The sequence below is a fragment of the Uloborus diversus genome, chromosome 2 (genome assembly GCF_026930045.1).
Source record: "Uloborus diversus isolate 005 chromosome 2, Udiv.v.3.1, whole genome shotgun sequence".
Taxonomy (NCBI): domain Eukaryota; kingdom Metazoa; phylum Arthropoda; class Arachnida; order Araneae; family Uloboridae; genus Uloborus; species Uloborus diversus.
The window spans coordinates 182828845-182855762 of NC_072732.1; the positions used below are offsets into that span (position 1 = coordinate 182828845).

General features: G+C 33.0%; 1 protein-coding gene across 2 annotated transcripts in view; it reads right to left on the reverse strand.

Annotated features, from left to right (window-relative positions):
* The window catches only part of LOC129217540 (protein IWS1 homolog), a 71739-nt gene that overhangs the window by 32635 nt on the left and 12186 nt on the right, over positions 1–26918 (reverse strand). For both annotated transcript variants that reach the window (XM_054851857.1, XM_054851859.1), the window contains exons 2-8: positions 16824–17636; positions 16093–16333; positions 14827–14956; positions 14681–14712; positions 13552–13573; positions 8785–8851; positions 7409–7490 (exon numbers count right to left, since the gene is read on the reverse strand). In XM_054851857.1, coding sequence (XP_054707832.1) covers positions 7409–7490; positions 8785–8851; positions 13552–13573; positions 14681–14712; positions 14827–14956; positions 16093–16333; positions 16824–17636 — 1387 coding nt within the window. The remainder of the gene's footprint in view (positions 1–7408; positions 7491–8784; positions 8852–13551; positions 13574–14680; positions 14713–14826; positions 14957–16092; positions 16334–16823; positions 17637–26918) is intronic.

The following is a 26918-nucleotide window of genomic DNA, read 5'->3' on the forward strand; positions in this document are numbered from 1 at the left end:
TCAAAACAAACTCGGGTGCACGTTTTAAAAGGGTTTTTCTGCTCAATGTTTATTATTATTTTGAACTCTATTTTTTACGACTATTTTTTGTATTTCCAAGAACACTTGCGTGCTCCTCCTCCCACTCCCTCAATTTCTGAAATTAAACTAAAGTTGTACTTCTGAGTTGTTTAAAACTAACACCATTTATAAAATTAGAGATTTTTTTTTTCAAGTTTTATCTATTCTTTAGGAAAAATTTAGAGCATTAATTAGAAATTGATTAAAGACGTTTTGAATGGTGACATAATTCGGAAAACAAAGGGATTTTGATTTTTTTTTCGGAAGTGCTGAAGTAGATTCAGAAACTCTTCCAAGGGGTTGGTGGTAGCGGTTCTGTACTAAAAAAATTAAGCCAAAATTGGGGCCTAAGTTTAACATTGTGAGTTACAACAAAATCAGAGGGTGATCCCCCTAATCCGCCCTCGTCGTTTCAAGCATTTCTTAAATATTTAGCGATTATTTATTTTGGTCAAGAAATGTCATTTTGCGTATTTTTTATACTTGTTTCACCTATATTTTGTAATGCCCCACCTTTTTTTGCATCATTAATAGCGAACGATTTTTTTCTGTTGTAACTATTTTTATGTATTTATATAAAACCAATGTATAAGTTATTTTCGTTTTCATCATATGTTTAATAATATGTTATAGAAAAGTTTCAAGGATTTTCTACTTTGCAATTTTTTAAAAATTTCAGAAAATTATTGTTAAATTGGAAAATTTAATTTGAACGTGTTTGCAGTCATCATAAAAGATTAATCAATCAAATTGTTCAATATTACGTGTGCAAACATCAAATCAAGTAGTATATATATGTATTCAGTTATTAACTTGGTGTAAATATTGAGTTTGTTTATTGTAGCTGCGTTTTAAGAACCTCGCTCATTTCATGGCTATTTCTTTTTTCCGCAAAATTTATGTCACTGTTATACATTTTATGAAAAATGCCAACTTTTCTATTCATAAATTTTAAAGAAGTATAAAAATATTCCTATTATAATTTAATATTGTAATTTATGTGTTACCTTTTTTGTTTAACTTGATGACTAAAAAATGTCTACGTGCAATCTTTTCACTTTAATAGCGTAATTTGTTGACGGTTTCAAAGTTTTTTTTTTTTTTTTTTTGAATGATTAAACATAATTTAATGCTTTTTAACTATGTTTAGTTTACCTAAATCCAAACATTATTACAATATTACTGAAATCTTAGTTATATGTTCAATTTTTAAAAAAATCAATTCGTTATTAAACAGTCTCTTTGTTTTTCCTCCATTTTTTTTTTTTTTTTGGCTGTTGTTCTTTGTCTTCAGTCAAAAAAGGAGAAGCATAACTACACCCTATACAGATTGTACGTAGTACGATCCAAAAGTTCGAGGGACAAGCTGTATAAAACCTTACCCAGAATAGTTCACATGACTGAAGCACATCCACCTACAAAAGGTCATCTTGAGGGACTATGTACTTCTGCCAGTGTTCATATAACTTTCGGAAAAACTCCTGGAAGCCATTTTTTGCTACCTTCTGTGATGCAGCTTTATCTTCTCCTGACGGAAGAAAGCGGCGTCCATGCAATTTTTTTTTTTGCTGGGAACAGGTAAAAGTCACACGGAGCTAAGTCCGACGAAACGTGATGTTATTGGTTTGTCATATCAGAGTATTGACCAATCAAACCGTGCATCCTCAACATGAAAGTCGCCTTCTTCCCCACGATGAAGTCAAAGCAGCAGCGAAAGAGGCCTTACAGGAGTTTGCGATAAATGTCTTGAAGGAGTCCTTCTAAAAGCTATACGAACGGTGGCAGAAGTGCATAGTCGTTCAAAGTGACTATTTTGTAGATAGTTTCACGGTAAATTTTTATACAACTTGTTCTCGAACTTTTAGATCATACTACCTACGTATGAGTTTTCATCTTACTATTTCATATTGTTTTTGAGTGACGTAAGTTTATGCGCATGAAAATATGACAAGAGAATTTGCGATAATTAACTAAGGAGGTTTTCAAAATGGATATTTCGGTCATCTATATGTTCTTAGGTATATATGCATGTACATACGCGCCGAAAAAACTTGTGAAGTTTAAATTGGATGATCGTAAAATAAAAATTTTATCTCGAAATCTGATTTTTTTTTTTGGGGGGGGGGGGTTGCAATTCCTTATTCGTAGAAAGGAAGTAAAGTAAAATGAATCAATGATTATTTAAATCCCTGACAATCTTATCAATTTATTTCTGTTAGATATTTTTTTTTGCCATCGGCCAACAGCATCGGCCATCGGCCATCTGCAATCGGCCATTTGGAGGAAAACAATCGGCCATCGGCCGTCTTTGAACAATCGGCCAACAATCGGCATCGGCCCATCGGCCAAAAAATGCCATCGGTCGAGCCCTATAAAATAGCACAGTATTATTAAAATTAATTTTAATTTATTAAGAGCTATATCTTTGGTAAGCCTGATAAGTATTAAAACTAGATTTGAAGAATGATGTTGGCTTAAATTAACTCGGATGGAATAGGATAAACATTTTTGAATGGCGAGTGGCAGTCTTCATAAAATAAATAAATAAATAAAGTATAAGAAAGGTTGAAAATATTAGTCTACAAAAAGGTATTAATGTCTAAGCAGTAGAATGGCATAGCAGATAAAAATGAGAGAGTGTTACAGAAGCGAATGCAATCGGATTTCAAAAGCTACATCTAACAATTGCACCCACCATCACTCTCCAGCATTCCCAACTACATGACTATTTCACCAACAGCAAAAAGTTCATTACTTCTTTCTACTCAAGAAAAAACATGTGCCTCAGCAAGAATCCTGGTGGGAAGGTCGGGGCCAGAAGGGAGGTGACGGGATATTTGCGCCAGCGCTAGAAAGTGGCTGTGAAATGGGCGTGGCAAAACAATGAGCATACAAGTCTTCAGCAAAAAATAAAATACATACAAGAAGGGTTGAAAAATAATAGTCTACAAAAAGTTATAAAGGTTTAAGTGATAGGATGGCATAGTGACAAAAATGAGCGAGTGTTATGGAAGCGGATGCAATCGGATTTCGAAATTCATAAACGCTGACACTTTCTACATCATTCTTGAGCCTTTTTCCCTCCCTGCTAGTGATGTAAAATACCTGGGTATTTATTTTTAGGGGTAAATACCCAGGGTATATACCCGGGTAAATACCCAAAATGGGTATTTACCCTGGTATTTATTTCAAAAATTTATAGTCAACTAAAATACTTTTCTGTCTGTATTCCACTATGTATATACATAACCAACCATATATACAAAACAATAAATTTTTGCCCAAAAATTGTATTTTGATCACATATTTAAAGAATTATTGTGTGAAACACCTTAGCAATCTAATATGATATTCACATTAAATGTGTTGGATATGTCTAATCAATGTCCCCATCTTTCTTTTTCGTTTTTCACTTTTCAAAGCAAAATTTAAAATTTTACCAGTACAAATACAAAGTGAGTGATAAAGTAACGCCTCCTAAATACTAAATGCCTATCGCGTTCTTCTTTTAACATAGAGCAAAATGGTTCCAGTAAGCATAATTTTGATCTTCTGGCTACTGCCAACTATCGAAGGTCGAAAGCATTAGAAATTAAAAGCGGAGAAAACAATTGGTCAACTTCTACATTTAAATTTTAAAATTAAGCAATTAATGGTTTGATTTGTATTGTTTGGATCCATCGTCATAGCAACACCATCCACGTATTGCCGTCAGGTAGGTAGCAGGCATTGTTTGTGTACTGGCCGAGGATCACTTTTAAAGCAAATGTGATAGGTATTTAGGAGGCTTTGGACAAACTGATCACAAATCAAAGCCAAAACTAACTAGCAGCATGATATTATGAAAAATCAAAGATGATAAGTTGTGCTAGCGCCATCTATGTGACAAAATTGAACTTAAATCCCTTCGCTTTACCCCATAAAAAATTAAATTACCCTGCCATCCTATTTGAGTTTTAGAATAGTTCATTCAAAATTCTGACAGTTTTTTTGATAAGAATTCATTATGCCTTTAATTAAGAAATTATAATATATAAATTTTTATATTTTTAATCTTTCATTTTACAATTTGTGTTTAAAAAAAAAAATAATCACCTTTTGATACCACTTTTTTTTTTTGGCAAAATGCGCAATTACTAGGGGATTGACCCTGAGGGGAAATACCCCCAAAAATATTTACTTTCTCACCCTACATCACTAATTGTGCGTATTAAAAATAGTTTGAATAAATTTTCATCATGAAGTATCAAGGAGCAAATGCAAATGAGCAAGGCAACAAAAAACAATATTTTGATTTTTTTTTTTTGCTTATTAATGTGAAAACTGTTTATATTTGCCATGTTATTGCTTAAACAGCAATAAAATAAATAAATAAATAACATCATAGTCTTAATAACTTCTCAGTAAATTCTTCAAAGCATCCCTCATGCTTCCTTTTTTTTTTTTTTTTTTTTTCATTTTGGATATGACTTGAAATCTGATTGTGATTTTGAAATCCTGAAGTTCATCATTGAATTGCCTATACTTGTCCAATTATGACATTGAAAAGAAAGATTCTTTGGTTCACATTATGTTTCTTTCATAATTTCATCAAGTCTTCCAACAAAAAACATTATAAACTGTGTAATACATATGTAGGCATCAGTTTTACCAATTATTTCATATTTAGATTTAAAAAACAATAAATTCCAACTAACTTTTTGATTTTTTTTTTGTAAAATACCCAGTTTTTGGGTACTTACCAAGGCCTTGGGTAAATACCTGGGTAAATACCCAAAAAATATTTACCTACCCACTAGGTATTTACCCGATCCACATCACTACTCCCTGCCCATGAAACGAAGTTCCTTTCTATCTTAGAAAGAACACAGGAGGCAGCAAAAGTCCTGACGGGAAGAACGCGACCGCGATCGATCGCTTGAAAATGCTCGGTGAATGAGAAGTGAAAAAAATACAAAAAGCAGAAAATCGCGGATCCGCGGAAGATTTTCATCCCTGTTGATGCTATACACCTTATCAGGTAGGATAGAAATTTCTAAACACAATATTCTTACTTTATCAACAAAGATCTGATGACTGCTACTAAAACTGAAAATTATTTCAGCTGGCGATTGTAAGTAGTGGTCATAAAAGCCTGTAAAAACAGTTGGATGGTAATGATACGAAATGCTGAGGAGAAGTTTTAACTATGTAACAAATATATTAATCTATTAAGCAGTAAGTTACCATTCCAAGCCAGAGCTAAGGCAGAACACATGCGATATACCAACAGCCCAGTTATCCCATCCAGAGATTGCAGTTTCCTTTTAGTTATGAACTCATCAGTCCCAAATAAAGAATAACCAAGCTCCATCTCAGTTATTCTTTATTCCAAATTAGGATACTTTAAGCATTTAAGTCTATATTAAAGATACATTTCAGTTTCTGTTTTTTTTTTTTTTTTTTTTTTTTTTTTTTTTTTTTTTTTGCTGTCTTGGCAGATTTTTAAAGATAGAAATTCAGACTAGGGACAATGAATGATAATGACATTTAAGTACTAATATTAAGCCTGCACATAAAAGTATTATTTAGCAGTGTTAAATGCCTATTATTTTTCTCTTTAGAAGGTGACAAATAAACTATGAGAAAAATAGAAATGGAAAACACTTTTCGAAGGTTGCAATGAGCCTGGGACAAAAAATTGCAACTTTCGAGAGAATTGCCCACATAAGATAAATTTTTATCAGTTCATGTTACTAATTGAATAAAAATTGAGCTGCGTAGGAAATTTTCCATAGTTGCAATTTAATTGGTTGAATGGCAGTAAAAACAAAAACGTGATATACAATTACTTGCGGCTAAATTTAACAATTGAGACACTGAGAAGCAAAGAATGTGAGTGGACTAAGTAAAAATAAAACATGTTTAAAGTTCAGATCCTAGGTAGGTTTTCATAGAAATTTATTTCTAAATCATGCTGCATATCAGCACCCACCAAAGATGCTAGTACCATAACTTGTCCTAAAGTAGAAGAGAGGTTCTGCTACCATTTGTACTGATTATCTCCAAATTTTTTATTTCGGCACTTACATTTCTTTGCTTCAATTGAGAAACTGCCTTCCACTAAGAAATTTTCATAAAATGAGTATATATTGTATATGTGTATGTTTTTCTAACGTACAGTCGGACCTCCATATATCGAAGTAGCAAATTGACGGAAAAACATTCGATGTATAGAAATTTCGATACATAGAAATGATCTTAGTTTATCATAAAAATCTCCTAAAACATTAAAATTAAAGCTAGTTTTGGCCAACCGTAATGCCCTTTCGTGTTTTTGACTGTGTTTACTGTAAATATCAGTACTTTTACTACAGTTTCCCGATTTCTCATAATAGCAGGAACTTTGCTTGCGAAAATACTAAATTTACCAGAAAGGACACTGTTGCGCCTTCATACATCTTCCTTTTTCAGCAATTGAACTTGATACGCAACATTAGGGAATTTTCGTTTTGAAAATGTAATCGAGAGAAAAGTAAAATTTCACAATCCACTTAACTTGAATGATTTTCACTGAAACTAAAAATGATAATCAACTGACAATATGGATAACTTGAAACTGATTTTATGGTATTACTGGTTTCAACTAAGATTTGAAATAAACTTGAGGGAATTTAAGAACTCCAAAATGGAATAATACCTATCTACTCGCCCCTCAACCCTAGATTTCTTGTGAGGTTTCGTAGCAACCTTTAGTGAACATAATTTTCTCCCCTAACTTTCATTTTTCATGAGACAAGCAGTCTAAAGTGGAAAAAAAAATCTATGAATGTCTCGAAAAAAATTTTGATATATAGAGATTTTTTCAATATATAGAAACAACTTTTCTATGTAATGGACGGAAATTTAACGGAAATTTGCTGGGACTTCGATGTATAGAAAATTTTGATATATGAAGGAAGTTCGATATATGAAGGTTCGACTGTATGTTTTTTTCTTTTTTCTTTTAAATAAAAGTTGACACCAATTAGATTTCATTTTATGTATAAGAATTGTTAACAGTACTGCAAGAAAAACAATCATGCAGAAAGTGAAAAAAAAAAAAAAAATCAGAATTTTTTTTAAGAACTAAAAAATATGCATGCAGAATTTTATCTTTATTGTTAATTGCAACTGAAGCATGTATTTCATTTATTGGATGACTGAATGTCAATTCATGTCTTCAAATTGACAAGTAGGATGAAGAAAAAAAAGACTTCTATGGGACCATTTCTGCTTGAAAAAGGCAATGTTTACAAGATGACTTACAGTTTGATGAACACCCTGCATTAAGTCTTTCTAACACAAAAGTAAACAAGTAAATATTTACTTTTAGCTCTTTTCTTTTTAGGTGTAATTGCTTTTGTGGAACCGTCTGTTTTTTTCCCACCAGCTTCTTCTTCTTCAAATCCCTAAATAATGAATTAAGTGAAACAGATGAATAAACATAAAAGTCTTGGTAGTCAAACAGCATACAGAAAATACATGAAGCATTTAGTATCATAACAAATTTTAATTTAGTGCTGAAAATATAAAATGAGATTGAAAAATAAGAGTTGCAAAAGAGTTGCACTTCAAAAATTTACAGATTAAATTTTTGAATAAGTTGCTTAAATAAATAAATAAACATGTCATTCAATATGTAGACACGCTTTGAGAACAAACAAACAAGTAATGAACTATTTTAAAACTAAAACAGCAAGAAAAGCATTCCATGGGCCATAATATATGCTTGAAAACCTTAAAAAAGGACCTGAAAATGAACCTTAAAAAGTTGGTAAATGTACCAGATTTTTTAACAGAGCACCATCCTTCAGAAACTGATCTTTGAAAATAAGGGTACGCACTTACCCAAACTCATGTGTACTTTTTTTGCTCAGTAATGCACGTATCTCATAAGACGTAATTGTTAATGGAAGCATTCAAAATTTATTTTAAGTCTTTGTAGGATGTTTTGTCACAATTGACGTGTCTCTTAAAAGGGAATTGCCCTAAACTTTGGAATATGGAATGCAGAAAATAATGGAGCTGATGGTGGAAGGGAAATATTTTTATTGTTCTGATGCAAATTATTCATTCAATAGTGCAACACAATGAAAAAGTCTAAGAAAATGCTTGAACCTTGAAAAAACATTTAAACTATGATGCATGATTTTTTAAAAAAAAAAAACCTATTGCTTACATCATAAAAGTAAAAAGTTTGAAATTGAGTATAAGTGTAGGTGCAATTTTTTGAGAATAATTTTACGTATAACCGACTGTAATCAGTCCCTTGGTTTCTCAGAAGCAATATGTTTTTTTTCCCCGTTCCAAATTGTATGTCAAAGTTAGGTGACTAAAAATATTTTCTTCAACCAAAATGTTTTTTCAAAAATTGAAAAATTTTGGTGTAGAGTATAACACTATAGCATATACTAAAAATTGCTTTATATTTTTGTTTGGAAGAAAACTTCTTCAGAGAATTATTTTGTTTCATTACAATTAATACCACTTATTTTTATTAAAAGAAAATGCTTCTAGGAATTAATTTTTTTGTCAATGAAAAAAAGTCTTATAAAGGCTTTTTATCATCAGATGCTACATCCTGGCAAAAATATTTTTTATTAGATGCAATAAATGTGTTGACCAAAGCGGAAATGAAAAAATGAACAGCAGAAACTGTTCATTAAAATAAATTATCCTAACAATCATTTATATCCAACTTACTTCAAACTCTTCATCTTCATCATCACTTTCACCAAATATATCAGCTATAAGACCACCTACTTCAGATCTTAAATAAAAAATTACGTTAAATGACTTCAGCAACCTTTAGAATATAAATTACAGAATTCATTTAAAACACTGAATAAAACTTTTGAACAAATCAAAATTGATAAACATGGTAAAGTTTACTTATAAGTTGATCATATTTAACTCTATAAATATATATATATGAAAGAACACATTGATAAAAACTATTTTAATTAAGCAGGTAAAAATCATTCCTAAAGGAAGGTGATTTAAGTTTTGTCCAAAAAAAAAAAAAACATGGAATGAATGAGGAATAAAAAGAAATTCAAACATTCCATGTCTTAAAATGGAGATTACACTGTTTCAATCCTATGTAATATATAAATTAGCGCAAGCAGTAGCGTACTGGGCCGCCAGGCTACGGGAAAATTCTCAGTGCACTGGTGCCTTAGTGCGAGGATGGTTTTTTTTTATTTGTAGGATTTTGTACTGGATATTGCGGCGCCAGTTCACATAAGATTTATTGTATGAAACAAACAAATAAGACGACTTGACATCATAAAACTACGTAATGTCCCTTTTTAAGATCAAAGTTACCTAAATTCATCAGTTTATTTAAAACCGTTGATGTAAAATGCTTTTCTCATTCCCATCCAAATCAACCTGCTTCACCCAAAGAATAAAATGGTGGTGGAGTTCTCCTTTCCTTTTTCCAAATTAATAATGTGACATCATAGAATTTCTTTTTTTAATTTGAAGTATTAGTTTGCGAATCGTAAAAAACAACAATAAGTAACCATTCAGCGTCGACTTGAACTCAGTTGAAACTCTAAACCTTTCCACTGAAGTTTTTGACTAATGCTGTTGTTCCCAGATTTTTTTTAACCAAGGCGCCTATTTTTGACATCAAATTTTCGCATGGCACACATTTTCTCCATAATTTCGTGACAAAGCTAAGGTTTTGGTCCAGGGGGCGGGGGTTGAGTTCAAATTTTTTTAAATATTGCCTTGGTGTCGCTTCACACGAAGCAAAAGAAAAGCAAACACTTTGGTTTCACTAAGTGCAGGCAGTAGCGTAGCTAAGGGGGAGCGGAGGGGGCGGTCCGCCCCGGGCGGCACTTTTCTAGGGACAGCAAATTGGACCTTTTTATGTGGAAAATTAAATGTGTTTTCCAAATAAGGAAATTATGGTTTTGATCTATTACTGCAGGCAAGAAAATCTCTTCTTAAAGCACTCAAAAGGACAAAATAACTTTTCTGGGGCATAATGGACAATTTAAGTATTCCTGTAGTTTTCAATTATTCCAAGAAAGTGACACCACAACTGAAGAAAAGTGCGTCTTAAGTCATTTCAAACCAAACTTTCGCAGAAAAATATGCGTGTTTTAACACTCAAATTTATGATTGAAAACAGGGGCGTAGCTAAGGGGGGGGTTTTGGGGACAAAACCCCCCCCGAAAAGTTAGTCTCAAAAAAAAGAGAAAAAGAAGAGAGAAGAGAAAGAAAGAAAAAAAAGAAGAAAAGGAAAAAATTCCAAGCGATTATACATACATATATATATATATATATACATACATACATACATATATATATATATATATATATATATATATATATATATAAAAGAAGTAACCCCCCCCGAAAGTCGGGTCTAGCTACGCCACTGATTGAAAACTCTACAATAATAAGAAATTCTCTACCTGACTTGAACCGCTGTTTTCTTCGTTTGCAGTGTCATTTTATTGGAATAATTGAAAACTAAAGTAATACTTAAATACTCCATTCTGACCGAGAAAAGTTATTTTGTCTTTTTGAGTGATTATGAAAAGTACATAGTATTTTTTTAACAATCTGTTATTTAAACTGTAGAGGTTAACTTCAGGAAGACAGAAACAATGAACTTTTCCAACTTTTGTTACAAGAAAAAGCTAATACAGGATTTAAAGTTTAGAATTTCTTGAAAACCTGCTCGTGAAACAAAAATTTCCCCTTTTTTTACTTCAGGAAAATGGTGACAAGAGTAAGAAAAAGAGGGGGAGTTGTAAAATGTTACACGAAACAATTTATTGCTCATCCCACTTTATTTGTTTCAGAGTTTGCTTTGATTTCCCACTCTTTACAAGAGTTCTCTTCCTCAAACGAAGTATAAGGGATTTCCGTTTTCTTGCTTCTGAGAGTAAATAATCTATCCGACAATTTTAAATCACATGTTAATCTATTCCTTATGGAAGGTAAGCGAATTTCATTTTTCAACATTTGGGTTGGACCCCCAACTTGTGTCCAAACATAATCTAAAATGCGTTTTAAAGTATTCAGTTTCAAATAATTCCAGTTGGGAACCTCTCCCACCTCCAATCTGTAGTCGAACAATGCGAAAAAACATTTTAGGTGGGAGAGCGCTTTAATATCTTATCCCTTTTCCTGATATCACCAAAGTAGTTTAGAAATACGTTTTCAGACCTCAATGTTGGAAAATTTCTGGGCAGAGCCCCTAACCCTACCGTTTCCTCTAATGTAGCAAACACAGCCAAAAAGTATATATTTAGGACTTTAATTCTGAAAACTTTCTTGGAGAGAACTCCCACCCTCTCTTCTAAAGTCTCAACATCTAGCTTAAAATTATGTTTTTAATGCTTCGATATTTCAATATCAATTTGTGAAAACTGCATTTGAACCCTGACTGTCCTTGATCTCCTAAAGTGATCAAATGTAGCCTAAAATAAGTTTTTAGGGCTTCAACTTTGGAATTTTTCCGCGACAGATACCTTAGCCCCCCCCCCCCCTCTTCTAACATCTCCAAAGATTGAAATTGCGTTTTTGAAACTTCAATTTTGAAAAATTTCAGAAGGACGAACTCTTCACCCTTTTTCCATACGTCTCCAAAGAAAGCCCAAAATTTTCTTTCTTAGAAATTTGCGTGAGTAGGAGAGCTTGCTACCCCTTCCTTCTGACAGATTGTCTAAAATGAACTTCAGCTTTAAAAATGATTTTTGGAGGGAAACCTCCCTCTGTCTCCTCTTCCTCCTAACATTATAAAACAAAGCACAAAGTCGGACGTCAATTATGGAAATTTTTCAGGAGAGAACCGCTTGGCTTCACAACATTTTTTAAGCCATTAGGGAACCTCTCAACGTCACCAAAGACAGCCTAGAATTGCGTTTTTGAGACTTTGGTGCCGAAAAATTTCAAAAGAAAGAACCCGAACCTTCCCCTTTCAACCAAACCACCAAAGATACCTTTAAAATTGATTTCAATTTAAAAAATATTTCAGTAAGAAACCTCAGCGCCCCTCTCTCCCCTAGTTCCTACAACTGTAATAAGCATGCAATTGCATTGCCAAAGATAGCCTAAAATTACATGTTTCAGAGCAATCATGTTTCAATCTGTTTTTTTTTTCTAGGTGGCCCCACTTGAAAAAGCCCACTTTCTTCGTAAAGGGGATTTTTCAGAATTAACTACACATTGAAAGGATTTATTTGAGAAACAAACTAAATATTATATCTATATTAATCAGTAAACACACAGCCAGCTCAGTCATTCCATCCGAGGAATGCAGTCTCGTGCTTATTAGCACTCATCAGTCCGGAATAGGAAGCGACTGAGCTGGAGGTGGAAAACCTCTTAAGGAAGCCAAGAGTGCCAAACAAACTGGTAGCTAATAACTGATAACTTACTGAAAATATATTAATCAGTACCAAGTCCCGAAATTCCTATCTTGCTTAGAGGACAATTTATTAAGCATTAGAAATTAAAATTGCATTTAGATATCATTCTTTTATTTCTTGTCTTTTTTAATACTTAGGCCAAAATAGTCGATAAATAATTCAATTTTGTAAGTTTTTTTTTTTTTTTTTTGCATTATTATGTGTAACAGGGAATATCTTTTTTAACAGCAGTTTACTGCAAAGTTGCCAAGTGAAAAAGTTATGTTACAATAATCACATGGAATTAGCCAATAGTAACCAACCTGTGTACTGACTGTGGTGTCATATTCCCATATTGTAAAAACAAGATTTATTATGTGACTAATAATTACTAATCTTAATACAGTTCAATTTTTTATTTCTAACTTCTTGATTCAATGAATTTAGAAATACCTGGTATTATTCATGTTTATGGTTTATGCTGCCCCCCTTTATCTTAAAACTTAAGTCATAGGTCGTGAGAACAAACTGCAAAAAAAAAAAAAACATTACTACATAATGTATTTTGGGATTACAAGAAACTTTTTAAAAAATGGTTACACGTTGTTGCGTGTAATTTGTTTTTGAACAGAGGAAAATGTTTCCCTCTAAACGATCATGTTATAAAATTTTTTAATAGTATTTCATAAAAATAAATAACTGCTTTCAAATGCATATTTTTTTTCTTAATTTTGACATTTTTACTTAATTGTAAGAAACAGTAAATTTGGCAGACAAATTTAAATTTGTTATAAGCCCTCTCTTCTTGTCGGCTACAAGATAAACCATAGTTATTCTACACACAGAAATTCAGTGCATAAAAAATAGCCAGTCTATTCAAGTATAGTTAAATTGGTTAATTTGCTAGGATATTAGGATTGACTAAGGCACTCTTACGTACCTAATGGTTCGGACGGCGTATTACATCACAAAAAATAATCTGTTCAACTATCGTATGCCCAGAACATTATTAGCGTCTGAACTAATATAACAAAGAAATCTAATAATTTCCAGCATATTCAGTTATGAGTAGCAAAAGTTTTGTTGAAATACTTACTCATCACTATCAGCTTCACTCTCTAAAAGACAAAAAAAAAAAAAGAATTTTAAGAATTTTGAAATTTGATACCACTGATTAGATAGCATTATGCCACAAATGAGATGTGAATTCCCGATTATCTGCATAATAGGATGGCACAGTAACCGTGGATAGTCCAAATAGGTGAAAAATTATACATGGTGTATACGAAGAGTTCTTAAAAGGTAGGTTGTGACCCTTGGGGGGGGGGGGGGGGGGTTGTGGGATGTGTCTAGGGGGGGGGGGGTCACAAAATGTGGAAGAAAAGTTTAGATAAAATTAATTTATTGCTGTTTTTTTCAAAAAAAAAAAAAAGAGTACATATAAAGCTTTTAAAATACGTAGTTAGTTTGGTGTTCTTTAGTTAGTAGGATACATGAGCTTGCTTGGAATTAACAAATTTTTTAATGTCTGGAATGAGCTTTGTAACGCACAAAACAATGTCCTTTTACAGTGTTAAACGATTTCTTGATTTTGGTTTTAAATTTATCATTATGGAGAATCTTTGTTCACAGTTTTGAGATGTAGAAAAGGGCATCAAAGTTTCTTATGCTGTTGTGGACAGTTCTGGGTATTTCGTTTCAAAACCCATCTAAAATTTGTCGTACTGCGTGCAATGGTAGAACTTGAAGGAGCGCAAGGTCAATTACTGTCATAAAACTTTTGCACGATTATAAAATCAGTAAGGTCTACTACTGTCCTTTATTATAAAATAATTCAAGGGACAAAAATTTGTGTTTATTTTACTAGTTACTTATGTTTCTAAGGATAAAACTTAATCATTTATCTTTAGTAATTGTTTTAGGGTTTAGACAAAGTTAAAACTTGGGGTCGCTAAAATACTTAGTCTAAAAAGGTGGTTGCCATGTCAAAAAGTTTGAGAGCCCTTCGTGTATACAATAGCTCATACATTTAAATTATAACTAAAAACAATGCATCTACTAATATTAAATATAAAAAATCCAAAAGCAAACAATCATAAGTTGAAAAAAACAAAATGTGGAAAGACCCTCGGATAATCCAACTGCCGATAACCGGGAGTTTACTGAAGCACTGAAAACTTTTGACACATTAATAAGATTTTAATTTAAAAATAAACATAGCTTACCAGAATCAGAGTTATCATCAGTTTTGGACTTTCTGAAAGTAAAAACATTTGAATTCATTAATCAAACTTATAATTACAATGAAAACTAGCTGTTAAAGGGGGGTGGGGATCATAAATTTCCATTAAGAAGAATAAACGTAGCTTACCCTTTGCTTTTTTTGACAGCTGATGAGTTTTTTGAACTCTTATTGGTTGAAAGTTGCTTTTGTGGTGACTCATCATCAGATCTTTCAACTTCACTGTCACTTGTATCCTTTATTTTTTTTTCATCTTTATCTGTACAAGCAAAAAAAAAAATAAATAAATAAAAAATAAAATTTGATTTCATCAAGATAAATTACTAGAATGAAAAAATAATAATAATGTAATGTTAATAATTATCTTAGCCGGTATAATTTTGCATGATAAACAAAAATACAAGTTTGTTGCTGTCAAGTTCAAGTTTTAACACTTTATTGTTATTATTACAACAGAACGTCAAAAATCGAAACTCACTCCCATGAAGCTATTTCTCTTTTTTTTTCTTAATGTTTAAAAAAACAATCAAGAGTCAACTTTTGTTAAAAACTGTACTTACATATTGTTGATTTATGTACTATATCGTACGTTACGTACATTTATATTGAATTACTTGTATCGTATACTTTAATTATATGGCATACTATTTTTCTAAACAACGTTTTCTCAGTTATTTTCGAAAATCCAAACAATTTGAAAAGCTGAATCACCTATGGTCCCAATGAGTTTCATGAACAGATCTTATTAAAAATCGTAAACTAGTAAGAAATGAGTTTAAAACATCATAACTTAAATTGATACACTAGTATCAACAACAAAAAGAGCTAAGCATAAACATTATTTCATGCTTAGTGAATTTTGGGGTATTTATCACCGGCAGGGGGGTGGGACGATGAAATTGATAAATATTTTTTAAATAATTTTTTTCAGTTTTTCTTGTTCCAGAATTGCATATAATTGATTGATAACAGCAGCTACGTGACCATCACATCTCAATTTTTTTTAACATCAAGAGTAAAGATCAGTATATTAAAATATGGGTCAAGAAAAAGCAGATTTCTGCATTTGCAATCTTCTTTCTGCTTGCATAGACTAAGCCTCACCACCAGCATCATTGCCACCAAAAATATGAACTATAGTGAATACTAATAAAAGTAAACGAAAGCGACATGACACTTGAGGATACTGTCATCTGCTTGGTGCTGGGATATTGAAACGCCAATCAGCTAAGCAAACTGTCCATGAACAAAATCACCAATCCAATAAATAATTGGTGAAAGTGGTATATGTTGCCGCCAAGCTGCAACCTTTTTTGTTTACTGCCGCTATCTCTTCTCCCTGAATGCACTCAAGTCACAAAAGATATATAGGAAAAAAAATTAAAGAAGAGTAACCTTCATTATTTTCATCATCAGAAGCATTCTTGTCTGAGTCATGTCCCTCCTCTTCATCTGCACTTTCAATATTTATTTCTGGAATATTTTCTTCTGCATCTGAATCTTCTTTGTCACTATGCTTTGATTGTCCCTTTTCACTCTGGTTATCGTCATTAGGAGATGCAGCACCTTCAATTTCATTTTCTTGCACAGCACTGCTTTCAGGATGATCGTCATCACTTGCTTCACCTCCACTCACCTTAAAATTTCAAATAAACTATTAGTTTAAAAATACTAATCTATCCAAACTCAATTTTACTAAACTTCTCATTGTTAAATATTTTAAACAATGAAATTTTTCTTAAGAATTCAGTTCAAGTTTCATATGTTGTTAGCAGTACTTCTGTATTAACGTCATCGTAGCAGAAGTTGCCCTATTGCACCAATAAGGATTTTGGTGCATTAGTTGTTCACACGGGCACGCAGTTATGTTTTTGATTCTTTGTAGCCTTGTTTGACCACCAAATATTATAAAAACTTCCTAATATTTAGCTGCAGTGGCATTAATACCTTTGTACTTTGTTAGCCACTTTCTTACTAATTAATAAGACAGTTAATGATGAAACAATAATATGGTAACATTAAAAAGGAAAAAAAAAATAGTTCAATTTACAATATTCCTGACAAATAAAGCTTGTGCGGATAATATTGAAGAAAATGCGTTACAAACATTTAAAAAATCAACTTACCTGCACTTCGTCATCCGATTGTTGACCAGATTCTGACATAGGAGACTGGGGGTTTGAAGCAGGAGACTGGGGGTTTGAAGCAGGAGACTGAGGGCTTGAATCATGCGACTGAGCATTAGAGGCAGGAGATTGAGGATTTGAAGCAGGTGACTGGGGATTTGAAGCAGGTGATTGGGGATTTGAAGCAGGTGATTGGGGATTCGAAGCAGGTGATTGGGGACTGGAAGCAGGAGAATGGGGATTAGATGCAGGAGAATGGGGATTAGACGCAGGAGAATGGGGATTAGACGCAGGAGAATGGGGATTAGATGCAGGAGACTGGGGGTTAGAAGCAGGAGATTTGGGGATTGAAGCAGGTGAGTAAGGTGGTGTAGAGGGGGAGGGAGAATTTGATGCAGGTGAGTGCCGATTAGAGTCAGGTGATTGAGGATTTGAAGCAGGAGATTTCGGGCTGGAACAGTGCGAACCTGGATTAGAATTCTGAGATTTAGGAATAGAAAGAGGAGACTCCGGATTTGAAATTGGAGAGTCAGGATTTGCATTTATCGATTGAGGATTGGAAACAGGAGACTCCGGAGGAGAAGGAGATTGTGGAGGAGAAGGAGATTGTGGATTAGATGCATTCCATTGTGGTGATGCTGGAGACTGCGGAGGAGATGGTGAGCAGGGACCAGAGCAGGGAGACTGTGGTGGGGAAGAAGGGGACAATGATGGTGATGGCGGAGACTGAGGTGGAGAACCAGAAACCTTTTCATCTTCACTGTTATTGTCGTGGTTTTCATCCATCTCACTCCCAGATTCTGGATCAACACTCTAAATGAAGAAAACAAGATTTTAAAATTTTCATGGATAATATTGTCAAAGGTAAAGCTGATTCGCTTTAACTTAGAAAATAACCTTTCAAATTTGAGGGAGAACTAAGAACGGAAAAAATAAATTGTCCATTAGATGATTCTTAAAAAGTACTAAAAATAAATGATAGGTTAATGGTATTTTTTTAGTTGTAAAACATAACTTTTTATTTATGAGAACAAGGAGAAAGTTAGAAAACAACATTTCAAATTTGAGGGAGAACTAAGAATGGAGAAAATAAATTGTCCATTAGATGACTACTAAAAAGTACTAAAAATAAATGATAGGTTAATGGTATTCTTTTAGTTGTAAAACATAACTTTTTATTTATGAGCAGCTATATAAATAGTTGAATAAAAAACTTTCAAAAATAGACACATCTTTGTAACATAAATAGCATTCTCTTGTAATATTTATTAATACATATTTGTTAAACATTTGTAATGTAACACATTAAATAGGAGCTGAAGAACTGTTATTGTTACTTGATAGTATAAATTTACTGTTAAGATTATCTTGCTAATACAGGATGAGCCGAAATTCCGTCAAAACTTTTTAAAAAACATTAAAAAGGAAGAAACTGCTAAAGAAATGCTAAAAATAAATTAATTAACTGACAAATAATCATCTGGTTAGAAAACTGTAAATTGTAGAAGAGAGTTTTTATGTTCATTACAACCAAAATTTTCAACTAAATCAAACCATAACCAAACAGGTATAAAATGCATTTGAAAACCAACCATCTGCATTGACAGTGCACAGTACAGAAATTAACAAACCACCTTTTTTACAGTAAAATGCTTCTGTGAAAATGCCCTTTCAATCGAATTGAAGTGTCTTATACCAAGAAGTACCCCTTCTCTCTCTTTTTAATCGGGGGAGGGGCGAAATCGAGGGCACTTTATCAATTGACCTTTTGAATATAGTTTCTCGTTGGTTATATCTCCATCAGGGGAGGATCCAGACAGAATTCTCGCCATTTGGAAAAATACGATGCTTTGAAAAAATTTTGAATTTTACAAATATCAATATAGCCCATTTTTAACTAGAGCATTTTTTAAGGAATTTTCACTGGGTGACGTAAATTTAACATAAAAGCTCTAACCTTCCCAATAATTTTCCTCTTCTCTTAACAAACGTGTGCATATATCGTCGCCTCAAAATGGTATTCCTGTAATCAGTGGTGTGTTCTGAGACGACTGTATAGGACTTCTGATTTAAGAGGAGAAGAATTTGAACCAACCGTAAGTATAATATTAACTCCGAGGTAAAGGTTTGTAGTCTTAAAAACACATTTTAGAGGAGTTTTGGTAATTTTAGGGGAGAAGAGGTTCGGTGAGGCTCCCCTGTCTATTTTTGAAATTGTAGCTATAAGAATACAGTTTTAGACTATCTTTGATGATGTTAGAGGGAGGAGAAATTTGATGCCCATCTGAGGAAATTTTTCTGATTTGTTATCTTAGAAATGCATTTTAACTGTTTTTCGTTATACTAAGGGCTCGGATGCGCCCCCTCACTTCCCCGCCCGCGCATTTTCAGAAATTGAAACATTAAAAACGCAAACGTTTTCTCCAATAATGTTAAAAAGAGTGAGGTTCAGGGTTTCCCCGGTGGATTTTTTTTTTTTTCCATTGTAGAGACAAAAACGCAGTTTGGTTTAACCCGCAAGAACGCATGCTGTTTGGATGAACACGAAAACGCGCAAGGGGTGTCCCAGCATCCCACTGGAGAATTTCCATAATTTACTAAGCAAAACATTATTTTTCAAGTTGTCTTTTAAAACTCCCTTACACCAAACATAATTATTACTTTAAATTTTGCAAAGCAACCTATTTCATGAGTGATTTTCGCCAAATTAAGACCAAAATTTGAAATTCATTTCATGTAAATACACACTTACATTGTTGATGCATTCGGTACACATGGCATCAGGATGATTTTTGCAAAAAATGTTTAAGCATTTTAAACAACAAGATTTTGTTGTCGTTCTTACTACCACAGATATAACAGCACTTGTATGACACCTTTTTTGTTCTTGGAGTTGGCTCTGTCGAAAAATTACCTCTCAAATTTTGGTTTTCTTGATGCTTGACATAGCTCTCTGATCTGCATGGTTTTTGACAAGTTGAACTGCCAAGTCTTTAATGAAAGGTCTCCTTCTTTTTAATACTTATCTGAGAATCTTTGATTAAGAGCAGCAAAACTCTGCAGTTGAATGTAGCTATATTTAGAAGAGAGAAAAATAGCACCATTGGCCTTTTTTTTTAATAAGCAGCTAACCAATAAATGTTTTCAGTTCATCTTTGCTGATATCATTGGCATTTCTTTATCGAGAAAAATTATGTCTAATACTTTCAATAGGTATTAGTAGACTTCATTGTACAACCCAGAATGCTTTCAAAATAAAATTAAAAATGATTCTGAAGGTGTTGACATATTACTCACATGCTTCGTATTACCTAGAAGTTTCTAAATCATGCTCTTTTTTGGTGTTCTTAAGTTGGAACGGTATTTTTCTTTCATCCCTTTTGTATGACCATCTTTTCCAATGGAAAAAGTTTCTCTTTTACGACCAATTATTTCATCATCTTCTGATAAATCCTCAGGTTCACTATCAGGATTATGGCGACTATAATTTAACACTATTATCAGGCTCCTCGTCAGATTCATATATCTATTGATCATCAGGGGAAACTTCATCTAACAGCTTTTGCAAATGTCTCATACCCTCATCATACGTAATGTAGCGCGACATTTTCGACGAAAATCAGAGAATCACAAGGATGCGCAAGAGGTGTTTGACACCCCATATAAGGAATTCCAGGAAAACCGCTGCAGGAATGCACACAGCAAACATACCCTCCATTAGCAAGTGACCTTCAAACCAGCTACAACGAATTTGATCCATTTTCAATTAAGGGAACTTAAAAAGTTTGAATAATAAAGTTCTGTGGGGTGTCAAACACCCCCTTGCGCGTGCTAGCGGGTTAATAGGTTTTTTTGTAATGATACGTAGAGGAGAAATTCGAGGGCTAACACTAAGAAGTTTTCTAATGCAGTCTTAAAGATGCATTCTAATTATCTTTGGTAATGGTAGGGGAGAAGATGTTTGGGGCGCTCCCCCTCAAGCTAAAATGGCTGTTTTAGACTTTTTTGGTGATGTTAAGTGGAGGAGAGATTAAAAGGTACATCCCAGGAAATTTTACTTTTATAGACTTAAAAATGCCTTCTAGACTATGTTAGGTAAGATTAGGGGTTAAGGAGATTCTGAGGTCCACTCCCAAAATTTTTTCAAAATTGAACTCTTTAAATTGCAAATGTAGGCAATCCATGATTCATGAGTAACTTTGGAGGACGAACAATTTTTCAAAATTGAAGCTCCAGAAACGTAATTCTTAAAAGACTTTCAACGATGTTAGGGAGGGAGAAGTTCTCCCCTGGAAACATTTTGAAACTCAAGCGCTTAAAACAAAATTTAGGCCGATCTTGAACAATGTTGGCAAAATGAGAGGTGGGGGACCCTCCCCTGGAAACTTTTACAAGTTATTTTTTAAAGCGTGATTTGCAGACGATCTTCGGTAATATTAACAAGGAGTGGTTTGGGGGGTCCCATATTAAGAAGAGAATGAAGAAGAATTACATAGCACTGCATAAAGTCGGGTTAAAACTTGAATAATACTAACTTAATGCGAGATCATTAAATGTATAACTTTTTATCTGATACTTACTAACACATATCCCTTTTCTTTCTTCCTTGGGGGAAGTAAACACATCTAACAAGATGAGCCCATTATGTTAAATGAGCCCAAATATTTGGTATACACTTCATATTTTTGAAATTTTCGTGGGGTGGCCATGCCCTCCCTCTGGCATTGTTTCCATTCTTGATAGACTTCAAATGAATTACAATGATTTTTTTTTCTTTTTTTTCAATTTAAGCAAGGAAAGAGGGTTAAAAAAACTATACTTGAAACTTTCGCAGTGTGGTTTTAAGGCTCCCTGGCATTGTTTTTATATTCTTGTTCAACTTCGAAGAATAAAGGATTTTTTATATTTAGCTCTAAAAAAGGTTTTTAACTATTTTAAAAACTTTCTTAGAGTGGCCATGACCCCCTTCTCATTGTTTTCCTTATCGTTAGACTTTGTATGTATTGTAAGGGAAATTTTTTGCATTTTTGCTCAAAAAAGGAGATTTTAACAATTCTTGAAATTTTCTCGGAGGGGGCAGTGGCTCCCTCCCTGGATCCGACCATGATCTCCATAGATATAGGCTTCAACTTTGCATGTTTTATTGTGTGTTAGTCTTAAATTTAGCATTTTATATGACTATAGCTAAAATGCCTATCAAAGGATACTAATATTTTTTGCTAAGTTTACTGACAGACTTAAATTGGATAATTATCCAAGAGTAAATTAACTATTTCAATTTACAAAATCTATTCAATAATGACCACAACAAATAGATCACTTCAGAATAGTGATGTAAAATACCTGGGTATTTATTTTTAGGGGTAAATACCCAGGGTAAATACCCAAAATGGGTATTTACCCAGTATTTATTTCAAAAATGTATATTCAACTAAAATACTTTTCTGAATGTATTCCACTATGTATATATACAGGGTGATTTGTTTTAACCTTCAAGACCAAGTTAAGATATTGAAAATTTGAAGTAAAAATAAAAATGAGTAAAAAAATACAAATTTGAACTTTTTACACGTGCCCCAAGTCCTCCAGGGCTGGACTGGCCAATCGGGCGATCGACCGAAGGGCCGCTGGATCGCGGGACTTGTAGCGATTTGTGGTTAAGCTCCCCACTTTTTTTTTTACTTGCAGCACTCTCTTAATAAATACAAATTTGAAGGAACATCAAATTTGGTGGTGCCTGTACCTGGCCTACGTTTAATAGAGCCTTGGGACCTTAAGAGGCAACCAGGTACAGGATATAGGTTTAATACCAGAAGTGCCTACCGTAAGGTATTTTTTGAGTGTACTCAGGACCGCGGTGAGTAAAGGCAGAGTGTTACATACCCATTAGTGAACTTTAAAGTTTTAGTAAGTACAAAAAACAAATTATATTAACAAAATACTCAAAGAATCTAAAAAAATGGCAGATTAAAAGTTCCTTTCTATAAAAGTTTCTATAATAGTTGAACTTGTTCCTAGGACTGGAGAACAGGGTTGGCCGGATTGGACCCAATGGGTTTTTTTGAAAAAACCCATTTAAAAAAACCCATTATTTAGCCCACTTTTGGGTTTTTTAAAATTTTCTGAGAACTTTTTTAAAAAAAATAATTAATTTAAATACTTTTACAATTTAAACTTCTTTTTTATTTCTTCTTCACAATAGGCAATGGACATAAAAAATGAATTTTGAACTTTAATAGTATTTCTTAACTCTTAAGGGCATTAAAAAATGCTTCAAAGATTTTAAATAAATATATTTAACTTTTTCCTTCAACTGGTCAATAAGGAACTCAAATTATCTTGACTAAGTCCCGTCACGTCAGATTTTCTCGGTATTTGCAGATTGTACAAAGGATACTACTTTAGCTAAAAGGCTCTCATGTGAATTATTTTCTGCAAACCAACACGTCACAAAACTCGAATAAACAAGGTATATTTTTTAGAAATTAACAGGTTTTACAAATGGTCGGACAGAAAACGGAATAGGATGTACAGTATTTTCATTATCTTACGAAAAAGTTTAATATTTCTTACTCTGTACACAGAAATAGAAAAACAGGCAACGTAAAATTCAAAGAAATGTCTTAGTTAAGCTGGAATTCAGTAAAAAGGGATTTAAACTACTTGAGGTTCTACAGTAGTTTTGCATAACAAAATGAAATACAATAAAGTAAAATACAAAAAAAAAAAAAAAATGTCGCAACAAAAAACGAACAAATAAACAATAGATTTTATCACTCAAGAAGTAACTTTGCCCTAACTGTTGGTAATCATGGAAACTAAAAAAATCTGAAACTTCACCATTCTTGAATTTTGTCGTCTTTTATACCCTTCTTCAGAAAATGCTGAATTTTCCAGCTTTTTTTATCAAGACAATTTTTGTGCTTTGTCCATATACTTATGCTACAATATGCTACGAGTACCCCACCTTTCCCCTAAAAAAAGAAAAAAAAACACATTTCTTTTAAAAAAAACCCAGCTTTAGTTGGGTTTTTTTGGGTTTTATTTAAAAAAACCCAAAAAACCCTGGGTCCATGGGTTTTTTTAAAAAAACCCGGGTTTTTGCCAACCCTGCTGGAGAAAGACATGAAAACCTGCAGACAAACTTAAAAATGATATTCCTCGATTATTTAAATAATTAAACTTACTTAAAGAATGTTATTTTAAACCTGTAAGTATGTGTAATTTAATACTACAAATTAAGTTTGTGGAATGTTGATGTAAAATTTTTAGATAATTTAAATGTATCGTAAAACTGTACAACTTTAGACCACTTTATATGTGTATTTTTCTTCATATTATCATCATTCTTTGCCAAAAAAAGGTTGAGCATTTAACCAAGGGCGCCCAAATGGGGGGGGGGGGGGGGCAAAGGGGGCTCAAGCCCCCCTTTTAAATTAGAACTTCCTTGCTTTTAGTACTTTTTTCTTTGCGAAAATATAAAATCATTTCTTCTCCAGCAATTAATGAATAAGTAATTAAAAAAATGTAAAATTTTAATAACTATTCTGTACTGAAATTGGTTTCTATGGGGAAAATATCCTGCTAAACCATGAGGAAAATATCTGAGGCCCCCCTTGAAATTTTGCATATGGGCGCTCTTGCATTTAACCATACACTACCATACATTTCAGCTGCAGTGTGACGCTTCGAAAAAAAATTCTAAATTGCACACAAATGGAGGGGGAATTTTTTGTACATCGGTATAAAGTTTGCACATGGTGGTGACAACTTTAGATCACCTCATATTTTCCTTGATATGCACCGCTAAACCACTCCGGTCTAAAACTACAATGCATAGATCGTTCTGTTCCAATCCCGTACACTGCAAAACTTGTAAAAAAAAAAATTGTACTTACTTTTTCCAATTTATAAATAGTTTTATATTTTTTGAGTCAATTTCAGGTTCTCTTAAATAAAATCAATTGTGAAAAATAATATGGTTTATTCAGATACATAAATATGAACGTTAGATAGTATGAAAAGCAATTATTAGGTACCTACTGACGGAATTTATTATTTTTTTTACAAGCGCATTTTTGTTTATTTTTTTATAAGGACTTGATACAAATTTTTTCCCAATTGGGTAGGTTTCTTCGTTGTCACAATAATCTTTTTTTTTCTTTTTTGTATCAAATGACATCGGGAGAATGAGGTCAACATCAAAATTTATCCTTTTTTGTTTTCCTTGTTTAAATTTGGTTGTTCCTATTTTGTGGATCACCTTTTCCATCAAATCAGGCAAATAGTTGAGATAAGGACAGCCGCCTATCTTCTTTCTTTACCTGGATTCATGTTTAAAACTAAAGAAAACCCGAAAACTAAAAAAGCTGCTCAAGACAATACAAAATATTGACAAACGACAGTAAAAATGGGTGGTCTAAAGTTGCAATTTGAATTCCCGGTTTTTATTTACTTCGAAACGACAGGCAAACAAAACAACATCAGGATTCGCCGATATGGATAGATCATCTTAAATACCTATGTAATAAAGTAATAAACTAACCTCCAGAGAATTCAATCGGCAAATATAGGTTTTGAAGGAGACTTTGAGAGTTGAAGCAAAAATTTCAGTAAACCTCCCAGCACAAATGAATGTTGACACGAGAATGATAACACTGGAGCTTGGGGTAAACAACATGAACTTCTCTGGACAATACTTGCGAACCTACTGATTTTTTTTTAGACTTTAGTTTTGCTCTAATGACCACTACATGGCACATACTACAAGATTCCTTCAATAGCCTAAAGTTGCAACCCTGGTCTAATGTTGTACGGTTTTACGGTATTTGAGAAACGAATGAGGACACGCCAAAAGAGTGACTTTCTGAGTGTTCAAAAAATTTTGTTGGGAGAAATAAATGAGTTATTGTTTTAATATGAATGGAATAACATCACAAAAACTATTTCTAGCTATTAAAAAAAAGAAAAAAATTCTAGGTCAAACAATTCTTGTGTTCGGCTCCTAGGACATTATATTGTTAGGATTTCGGAGAATCACCCAACTGCGTATTTGAAATTTCAGGTTCTAAAAAATGTTGGGCCCCTAAGCCTCCCCCCTCACGAACAGTACAAAGACATTCTAAAACTGCGCTTTTGAAACTACAATTTCGGAAAATTTCTGGGAAGAGACTATCAGAAAACTCCTCCATTGAATTTCGAAATCCTTTCAGAATCCTATTTCAAAATATTTCCGGAGGAGGATCTCCAAATCTCTTTTCCCCAAACACCATCAAAGATTGTCTGAAACTGAGTTTTTAGAACTACAATTTCGAAATATGTTTTGGTAATATTTAACATGCAGGGAAATGCTTTACCGTGACAAGGCTGAACTCGATCCGGTGGCTTAACTGTTTTGCTTCGTTGAACATGCAATACGAAAGGCTTCCAAAAATCAAATTTTCTTATTCTGTTATTTACAGGAGCAAATATTTTAATTAAAATTCTTGAGCAAACTAATTGCTTCAGTTAAATTGAATTTGGCGCTGTAAAAAAAGGAAGGATTTTTTCGAAAAAATAAATACATGAAATCGCTTATGCTCTGAGAAATATCACTTTATGAATCTTTATTTTAATTTCTCTAGTTTTTTATTTTCTTGAAGGGTATTTTTTTGAATTTTTCTATTTAAAAGTTTCAGTTTGTGAAAAATCATCATGTTTGCAAACAGTTGTGGGAGGAAGTCCCACTTATGGATGTGTTCAGGACAATCGAACCAAGCGCAGTTAATTGTATTGAAGGCGAAGACTAATTTTTTTTTGATGCCAGGAGCTGAACAAATTTTAGGAAACAACTCCGTAAAAATCTTTCCAAATTTTATAACAGTTTCTTTTAAATGGGAGCTGGGATGCGTCAATCCATTCTTAACCCATTCGTACTCCATTAAATTTAGGAATAAAGTGCCTACGTTTATTTTCTTTCGTGTGCTTAGTATTGTTTTGCAATGATTGCAGCGAAATTTCTTTAAATATTTCTTGGCCAAGAAACCCGAAAGATAAGTAAAAATGTTCTCTGCCTCCACAGATTGTCCTTCAATTAACTGTAGATTAATGTCAGGA